Source organism: Gouania willdenowi, chromosome 6 (assembly GCF_900634775.1).
Source record: "Gouania willdenowi chromosome 6, fGouWil2.1, whole genome shotgun sequence".
Taxonomy (NCBI): Eukaryota; Metazoa; Chordata; class Actinopteri; order Blenniiformes; family Gobiesocidae; genus Gouania; species Gouania willdenowi.
In genome coordinates, this window is record NC_041049.1 from 59,159,442 (window position 1) to 59,169,859 (window position 10,418).

Consider the following 10,418-nt stretch of genomic DNA (forward strand, 5'->3'; position numbering starts at 1 on the left):
AGGTTATGTTATTCCAGACCAAAGCCTCCATCAGCCAGATAAACCCTGTCAATACAGTTTTACGTCCCCCCACACACACACACACACACCATGCTGTTATTGGTTGTACTTCGATACGTGTCTATCGCTCACTGACTGAACCTCGCTGTACTTCACACACATCGTTTGTTCACCACATTAAAGAAAATTTAATCCTCCTTAGCTCAAAGTTTTGTGTTTCTGTTACAGAGCCTGTAAAAAGGTTTTTAATCAAATTGTGATTGGGAAAAAAATTAATAAAATGTTTTACTCTATTAAAAAAGTGTTTAATTTTCTATCTCGTAGTAGTGTGTAGTGTGCAGGTATTTGTCCTGTTGTGTAAAATAACACTCAGCTCAAACAGGTGTTATGTAATCTGCTAATCCAGAGCTGATAACTCAGCATTTTTCTAATCTTCTTTAAAATGTATACCCTCTGTCACTCAGTCTGCAGACGTAAAGATCATTTCTCTCTGGATAAAAATTCCTTGAACATTTTGGGATGATGAGTGTTTTGGAAGACGTTCCGTTTCAGATGGTGATGGGTTCGCTGGGAGGTGAGACGCAGCTTCTGATGGCTCCAGATATCCGTGTTCCACACTGTGAGCAGATACTGCAGGAAACTGAGGTGGTCTTTCCTAATGCACCGTATTCCACATGGTCTTTATTGTTTAGCACTGTTTGGAATGCCTACGTTTTAAAATCCATGTCCTGATTTCATTTAATAGACATTTGAAATCCCAGCCTGACCTATCTAATGGCAGAATTTTCTCAAAACTTATGTGTAAGTAATTTGTGGTTTCTGTCACTAATGTGTTACTGCAGGTAAAAAACACAGCGAAATGATATATAACTAACATTCTGGTCCAATTTATCTTCATTTTTTGAAGAAATACAAATAATTTACAATAGAAGATTGACATAAGCAACTTTTTCTGTGGTGCGCGACACACAAAGCAACAATTGTTTGTTTAATGAATAAAATTATGGAATCAACTCATGTTTAAGATGACAAAACATATATCAGAAATAGTCAGTTGAGAAAAACAGAGCCTTTAAATGTTATTTAAAATGTTCCATGTGATGCTGACCAGCTCTGCTGCAGTTTGTTTCACTTCTTTGCAGCATAACAACTAAAATGTTTGCTGTGAACTCTGGGCTCTACTATCAGCTGCAATCCATCTTGTTCCTGTGGACGCTACCTTATTATGAGTGCAACTTCCTGTGAGAAAAACTGATAAATAAGATACTTATAAGTAAATAAAGATCTTTTTTTGTTGCACACAGAAAAACTTTCACTATAAAAGCCAGGGATGTCGAACTCCAGTCCTCGAGGGCCAGATTCCTCAGACTTTTAGATGTGTCCCTGCTCCAACACACCTGAATCAAATGAATGGCTCGTTATCATGCTTCTACAGAGCTTGATCACAACACATTGGTCTCCACCAGGAGTGTTTGAGTTGGGGTACATCTAAAAGTCTCAGGAATCCGGCCCTCGAGGACTGAAGTTTGACGCGTGATCTAAGCCATCGACGGGCAACTTTGAATTGTATATTTGTTTGTAGAAAGAATTTGCTATGAATAGCCACTTGCTAGCTGCTAATAGCTAACTAATCTAAATCAAATTTCTCTCAAAGCCAGATTTTTGTCTTTGTTTTGTGTTTGCAGTACGAGTTCAAGCTGGAGAGATGGATCTTATCTAGACATGAACCAATGGGCCCGGCTCCATCCTGCCCTCCTCTGTGCCTGATGTTCAGTGGCCCTCAGGGGCCTCGCAGGCATAGCCTCAGGAGCAGAGACCTTCGGCCCCGCAGCCACAGCTTAAACTCAGCAGACGCTCGACGTGATCATCGTAATCGCACAGTCAGGTTCAAAGTCTCTGATTCTGAGCAGGACGACGGTTACTCTGAGGATGACGAAAGTTCCTCCACTGAAGAACCTCCTCAGAGGCCCCGGAGCGCTGCCTCCACCCACCTCTGCTCCCATCACTGTGGCCCAGCATCACCCCTGAAGACCTCCTGCCCTCCTCATCGTGGACTGGATCAGAACATGGTTCAGAACAACCCTGTCCCTCACAGCCGCAAGATGTTCAACAAGAAGAAGCAGTGTGCTGTGAGCAGCAGGTTCTACTCCAACTCTACCAGTGTTGGTCCTTCATGGTCCAAACATCAGCTGCAGAGACCCTCCTCATCAGGACCGCTCTATAAACCCAGTCGTAAGAAGGTCAGCGTGTCCATGAAACACTAACAAACAAGTAATGAGGTTTGGTCATTTCAAAGATAAAAATATAAAGATATTCTATCTTAAAATGTGAGGTTAAATGATGTTGGAACACAGTGTGTGGGGCCTGTGGGCGTGTCCAGGTTCTTTAGAGGTAATTAATCCAATGGACGAGCTCGAAGTTTTGCTAAAAAAAAAAAGTTCATCCCAACCAATGATTTAAATCAGTGGTTCTTAAACTTTTTTGGCTCGAGTACTCCTTTCTCTTATTTATGAATCTAAGCATTTTAGAGAATATAATATTGTAAATACAGTAAGTGGAAAGAAACAATATTTCGTGCAGTGGTTCACAACCTTTTTTGGATTTTGACCCCATTTTGATATCAAGAATTTCTGTCGAAAGCAAAGACATTTTTTGATCATGTTTGACCTCAGATATTTATATTTTTTTCTACCTTTTAGTTTCACTAGATTCACAAAGTATAGAAATGACTTTGTTTGAGATTGTATTTTTTATTTTTATTTTTTAAAGAAGAATAATAAAAAAAAAATCTTTTTTAATTTTTCAGAAATTTCAAGATACCTCATCTAAACTCCAGGTGACACCACACAGGGTCCTAACCCCAAGGTTAAAAAACCCTGATTTAGTGGCTCTTGAATAGATTTATTTCTAAAGTTTTATCATTTATCACGCCTGGTGTGGGACCAACACTGACACTTCATTTGTTCATTTTCCTCTCTCTCAAGTACCCCCTGTAGTACCATCGCACGTACCCCCATTTAAGAAACACTGATTTGAAAGACCTGCTAATGAGATATATGTGCATTTCATTTCATTACTCAGCAGTTGGTCACTATTGTAAAGGGTCACCACGTGAACCAAAACACTTATAATTTCAAAGTAAAAGAAGCATTAGTTTAAACCCTGATGATAACCTATGAAGACCTAAAAATATATATCAATGAAATGAATGTGAAAGTTTGACTTTAACTCTTGAACTATTCAATCATTAATCAGCCTTTTCTAACATGTGATTAGTGTGTTTCATCCATCACTCTGTGTCTATTGATCAGGTGTTTCCTGGTGGTCCTGAGGGGCTTTTCTGTGATTCTGCTGCTGAGCTGCTGTCGGCCCTGAGCCTGGAGGAGAGAACACTGCTGGGAACCATCACACAGAGAGGATATCCTCTACGCACGGCTGTCATGGCTCTGCAGAAAACAGGCTACCAGAGCCCAGAACAAGTCAGTCAACCAGTTCTTACATTGATAATCATTAGTAACATCACTATGGAGTCACTGGGGTGGGGGCGGCAATTGTAAAATAAACAGCAACTTTTTGCAACATTTACCAACAAACCACAACCACTTTTCACTAGTTTTGTGAAATTTGTGATATTTACTATATTTATTTACAATGTTAAACCAAAAAGTTAAATATTAAATCTAAATCCAAATGTTAATTCTAAATGTTACACATTTAATCTAAATCTAAATGTTAAATATTTAATCAATCCAAACGTTAACTTCTAAATCTAAATATTAAATCGGAATCCAAATGTTAATTCTAAATGTTACATTTAAATATTTAATATAATATATGTTATTCAATATTTACTTACCTTACTTACCTTATCAGGTAAAGCTAGCTCGGCTTTTGATTACCCTTTCTATCCATCCATCCATCCCTGTCACTCATAGCAGTAGCCTGTCTGTTCATCAGCCATTTGGTCAATGTAGGACTTCTTCGGCCGCCCTTGTGATCTCTTTCCATGGAGTGGCCTCCACAGGATGACATCTACCGCCAGTTCGTTCTTGCTGCGCCCAGCAGTGTCCGGCAAACTGCAGTCGTTGTTGTATTGAAGTGGTAATGGGTGGAATTTTGTCGTAGAGTTCTTTGTTGGTAGGACGATCTTTCCAAGACCGGTTAAGAGGCAAGGCAAGGCAAGGCAAATTTATTTATATAGCGCATTTCATACTCAAGGCAACTCAATGTGCTTTACATGATAAAACATTCAATTGTTTAAAATCAATAAGAACATTTAAATCAATAAGAACAATTAAAATCATATGTAAAATCAATTAAAATCATCAGTAAAATCATCATTACCATTACATCAACAACATGACAAAAAATCTCTCTCTCAATCATATGCAGTAGAGAAAAAAGTGCCTTTAACTTTGATTTAAAAATGTTCACATTGGATGCTGACTTCAGCTCTGCTGGCAGTTTGTTCCACTTCTTTGCAGCATAACAACTAAAAGCAGCATCACCATGTTTACTGTGAACTCTGGGCTCCACTATCTGACCTGTGTCCATAGATCTGAGAGACCTGCTGGGTTCATACCTGACTAACATGTCACTGATGTATTCTGGACCAAACCCATTCACAGATTTATACACCAGCAGCAGAACTTTAAAGTCTATTCTGAGGCTGACTGGGAGCCAGTGTAAAGACTTTAAAACTGGAGTAATGTGCTCTGACCTCTTTCTTTCTGGTTAAGACCCGAGCTGCAGCGTTCTGAACCAGCTGTAGCTGTTTGATGCTCTTTTGGGGGATTCCTGTCAGAAGACCATTACAATAGTCCAGTCTGCTGGAGATAAAAGCATGGACCAGTTTCTCCTGATCTTTCTGAGCCATTAAACCTTTCACTCTGGAGATGTTCTTTAGGTGGTAGAAGGCTGTTTTTGTGATAGATTTGATCTGACTGCTGAATGTAAGATCTGAGTCAATCAGAACACCAAGGTTTTTGACTTGGTCTTTAGCTTTTAAAGATCGAGACTCAAGATAATTGCTGACAGCAGTCCTCTTTTCCTTGTTACCAAAGACAATCACCTCCGTCTTGTCATGGTTTAGTTGAAGGAAGTTTTCACTCATCCAGCAGTTTACTTTTTCTAAACAGTCACACAACACCTCAATGGGACCATGGTCATCTGGGTTCAGTGATAGATATAGTTGTGTGTCATCTGCATAGCTCTGATAATCAACCTTACAGTTCTGTAAAATTTGTCCTAAAGGAAGCATGTAAAGGTTAAACAGAAGAGGTCCAAGAACAGATCCCTGAGGAACCCCACAGGACATTGGTAATCTGTCAGATTCAAAGTTTCCAATGCTTACAAAATAGCTTCGCTCCTCCAAGTATGACTTAAACCATTGCATTACTTTTCCATTTAGTCCAACCCATGTTTGCAATCTGTGCAACAAAATTGTATGATCTACAGTGTCAAATGCAGCACTTAGATCCAACAGAATGAGAACAGATACTTTTCCTGAATCAGTGTTCAACCTTATGTCATTGGTCACTTTGATAAGAGCAGTTTCAGTGCTGTGATGAGAACGAAAACCTGACTGAAATTTATCAAATATTTTGTTGAATGTTAAGAATTGACTCAGTTGGTTGAAGACCACCTTCTCAATGATCTTGGCCATGAATGGAAGGTTGCTGATTGGTCTATAGTTAGCCAGTATAGAGGCATCCAGTGTTCTCTTTTTTAACAGCGGTTTCACAGCAGCTACTTTCAGGGATTTTGGTACGGTGCCTGATTGGAATGAGCAGTTAATTATCTGACACAAATCAGTGACAATTGACTTTACAACAGTTTTAAAGAAGTTTGAGGGTATTGTGTCAAGGCAACACGTTGATGGATTCAGCTGCTGAACAGTCTCCTCTATTGTTTTTGGGTTCACTGTAATAAACTCTAACATTGTAATTGACTCATCCCTCAGTGGTTGAAGCTGTTCAAGCTTTTTGTGATTTTGCTGGTTTGTTCTGATGTTTGACCTTATTGATTGTATTTTTTCATTGAAATATACAGCAAATTCATTGCATTTTCCAGCTGACAGTAATTCAGGGGCTATCTGATCTGGGGGGGTTGTGAGCTTTTCAATTACAGAAAATTATTTCTGTATCTCAGTCCTCCTCCAAGGTGTTTTCTGTGTGTTTGGTTTTCTCTTAGTTTTGATTGGAGCCACCACATCTATGACATTACAGACGTTTCTATTATACTCATCCAGAAGATCATCAACTGTCTCAGCACTCAATGTTGGTGTCATTGCTATGGCTTCCATAAACTGTGCACTTGTGTTCTCATTTATGTACCTTTTCTTTAAACACACATAACTAGGGGGAACAGATGTTACAGTCTCTAGGTCAAAAAAGACACAGAAATGATCAGATAGAGCTAAGTCTCTTACATCAACAGCAGAGATATCAACACCTTTAGAGATAACCAGATCCAAAGTGTGACCTTGAGTGTGTGTCGGACCAGTCACATGTTGTGTAAGACCAAAAGTATCCATTAAAGCATACAGTTCTTTGGCAGTATTGTCCATGTTATTGTCTACATGAATATTTAAGTCACCTGTTATTATTAAAAAGTTGTATTCAGTGCATACAACTGACAGCAGTTCAGCAAACTCATCCATGAATTCTCCAGAATATTTTGGGGTCTATAAATGACTAAAAACAGAACTCTTGAATCACCCTTCAGTAAGAATGACATATATTCAAAGGAGATAAAATCACCAAATGTTATTTCTTTGCACTGAAATATTGATTTAAAAATGGCAGCAACTCCACCACCTTTCCTGCAAGTACGACACTTATTTAAATAAATAAAGTCTTGTGGCGCACTTTCATTGAGAATAGTATTACTGATACCATCATTCAACCATGTTTCATTAAGAAATAAAAAGTCCAAGTGATGTGTCAAAATAAAATCATTAATTATTAGTGACTTGTTAACAAGAGATCTAACATTAAGAAGAGCTAATTTTAAAGACTTTACTGGAGGACACTGGTGGACTTTTTGGATGACATGTTATAGGAGTCAAATTTTTATCTCTATAAAGCTTTTTGCTTTTCTTTAATTTCACAATTTTACCTGTGTTACCTGTCACCACAGGAATTAAAGAAGCTGCATTAACTCCATAGGGCCCTGACTTTTTCTGGTTGTTCCTAAAAATAGAGCTATTGCAGTCTGGACCCAGCACACATCAGACCTGTGTCGCTCTAAGTTGAACACAGCTGGCCTGAGGAGAAGAGTGATCCTGAGCCTGGTATCGTCGAGGAGGGATGGGTGGTGCAGATTGACCTTGGTGGGGTAAAGGGTGGGGTGTTAGTCTTGTGCCAGCCAGAACCAGCTCGTTCATCTGGGCAGTTAAATCCAAGAAGGCAGGGGTAGGAGAGAAGCTGGATGAGGTGGAAGTAGGTGAATTTTGGGGTGAAGCAGGTGGGTCCTGAGAATCGGGGGTTGGGTTGACCTCTTCATTTTGGCGATTTTTATTTCTTGCTGGAAGCTCATTGACTCCATGTTCTTTCCTTGTTGTTTTGTTCTCCGATGGTACATGTTGTCCTCTGTCTTTATCAGAACTGATAGCAGTGTGACTGGTGAAGTAAAACAAGTTGGATGTGAAGAGTTTTACTCCAGCCTTGTTTAGACACAGTCCATCTGCTCTAAAAAGATGACGACGTTCCCAAAAAATAGGAAAATTTTCTATAAAATTTAGTGAAAGGGCAGCACAAGCCGAAGACAGAAATTTATTCAAAGAGTAAATCCTTGAGAATTTCAGATCTCCTTTGCGGACTGGAGGTATCGGGCCACTGATGAACACTTTAGGCTGTAAACAGCTCACAGTTTTTAGCAGATGGGTGAAATCCTGCTTTAACACCTCAGACTCCTCCTTGGCTAAATCATTTAACCCAAAAGAGCAGTGCGGTGCATATGCATATAAGCATCATCTATCTTTCAAGTTTCGATGTCAGGGTCCATGAGATGGAGCCGTATATGAGGACTGAAGAAATTTCTCTCTAACTTGTCATGGAGGTCAGACCTCCAGATTTTGTCCATTCCTAGTGCTCCCCATGCTTTTCCAAGTCTAATGTTGACGTCCTGTTAAGGTTGATGCAACGAAGCTGCCTAGATATCCACCTGCTTTACCGGTTTTTTTTCAACAGTTATAATTTCATAATATTGTTGTAAATCTGGTCAAAACTAACATAAAAAATTCACATACGTTTTTATAATGGTTTGTTGCTAAATGTTGCAAAAAGTTGCTGTTTATTTTAGCCTGCACAACTTTACAATCAGCGCCCTATATCTGTGGTCATAACTGAGTCCTTTATACTTTAGAAGAGCTTTACTTTTGCACATACTTTATCTTGAGATGATTTGATTTCCCATTTGTAGGCCCACATGAAAAACAATAAAAACGTTATATTCCTGTAACTTATATTCTATATGCATTGTATTGGTGTTTCTACAGGTGTTAAAGTATCTGGTCTCCAGTGAGCGGCTGTGTCAATTGGGCTACGATCAAACACAGGTGGAGGAAGCTTTGGAGATGTTTCAGAACTGTGAGAGCAAGGTGACTAAATGTGACTAAATGTGATGTGAACACACACCTTCACATGGACGAGTGACAGTGGCAATGGCCAGTGACATGCAGTCAGGGTAGGCAGTGCCTACCCAAGGGTGAATTGATATTTTGATTATTTGTTTTAAATATAATGTAATTATAAATTATTTAATTTTCAGTTTCCAAAAGCCTACAGTACCTATAAGTTTGAAAGTGTCAGCATTTTGTGCTTTTCATAACCCAAATCGCTAAACATCGCTATTTCCGAACCGCTGTAAGGCAGGAGGAGGCCACACCCCCTCCCAAAAGCACATTGCTGCTCTGCTTCTGTTCCATAGCGTGTTGTGTGTTTGCGCATGCGCAGTCAGTTCCCCAAGACGACAACCATTTACGTAAAAAGGCAGCTCTCTACGCTGCCTTTGGCAGTAACCGCGCTATGCTAAATGCTATACGTAAGTTCACAGTGCATTAGTGAATTGATATCACGTGACCGCTGCTGCTACGTTCTCTAGCTAGAAGCGGTATAACACTACAGTCAGGATGACAGCGCTAGAGACGATAAAGAAACTTTTTTTGAGGTAAAACAGCAGCTTTTAAAAGATGGGAGACCAACACCTGAGCAACCAGAGCTTCAGCAAAGGAAAGATCAGAAAATTGTTTGTATTTTCCACAGTAAATTTTACAAAAGGAAGGATTGGCTTTGTGGATGTGCCTCACTGAGGGTGTTCTGAGTTGTTATTGTTTGCATTTTCTCCATGTTTCTGTTTCCAGGCTGCTGAGTTCCTGCGTCTCCTGACTCAGTTCCATGAGATGGGCTTTCAGCAAAGTGCCATCAAAGAGGTGCTGCTGCTTCATGAAAACCACCACGAGAAGGCTTTGGAGGAGCTGGTGACTCGAATGGCATAAAAACATCATCTATACAAAGGACTGGAAGTCATCCAACACCAGGGTTGGGGTCAATAATAATTGGAATTACGTAATTTCTTCTGGGTTTTTTTATTGATAATTATCTACAATTATGGCATAATTATAATTGTAATTTTAAAAATCTGTTGCTGTCATAATCATTATGATAATTGTAATTTAGTTCATTTACTTTTTAATAGTAATTGCTATGACAATTCTATAATTATAATTTAACACTAAACTGGTGAACCGTGTTACAGTTCTATGTACAGTTCTACACATATATAGTTAACAATTATTAAAATGTGTTTCTTATCAAGGTTTCCCACATTTGACCATTTAAAAGAATATTAAAACTTATATTTTCATTGATTAGGAAGCCTAACAAGGTAACCATTAGATAGGAAAGAAATTAGATGATAATTGTTTTTAGTGTATTTTACAGCTGATTTAGGACCAGTTATCATAAAAGATGCTAACAGAAAGCTAACACAAGAGGAAGGGTAACTTTAATTAGATTAATTATTTCAGGATCAGTAATTGTAATTGAACTTCAGTGATTGGGAACATAACTGTAATTAACTTTCTCAGGATGAAAAAACATTTATAATTTAATTGTAATTGGTCTCTAATTGAATTGTAATTGAACATGGGGAATTGAAAACATAATTGTAACTGAAAAATGGAACTGAATCCAACCCTGTCCAACAATGACCTAAAACTGTTTCTTTTTAAGCTTTGATTTTTAAAATATATTAATAGAGAATTTTTGGGCATTTAAAATCCAACCCATGTAGTGAAATATTCTATAATCAAAGGATGACTAACAGCAGCTGGCCAATCAAAACCAGTCGTTTATTCCTCTGATAGAACCAAACTGAACTTCTACAGATGTTTGATTAGCCTCAATCTGTCTGTA

General features: G+C 38.6%; 1 protein-coding gene across 1 annotated transcript; it reads left to right on the forward strand.

Moving 5' to 3' along the window:
* Positions 1-519: 519 nt before the first annotated feature.
* LOC114464274 (ubiquitin-associated protein 1-like) lies at positions 520-9,542 on the forward strand. Its single transcript, XM_028448319.1, has 5 exons — positions 520-645; positions 1,686-2,240; positions 3,312-3,479; positions 8,501-8,602; positions 9,365-9,542. Exons 1-5 carry the CDS (start codon positions 520-522, stop codon positions 9,497-9,499), a joined length of 1,086 nt encoding a protein of 361 aa, XP_028304120.1. The 3' UTR covers positions 9,500-9,542.
* Positions 9,543-10,418: the final 876 nt, after the last annotated feature.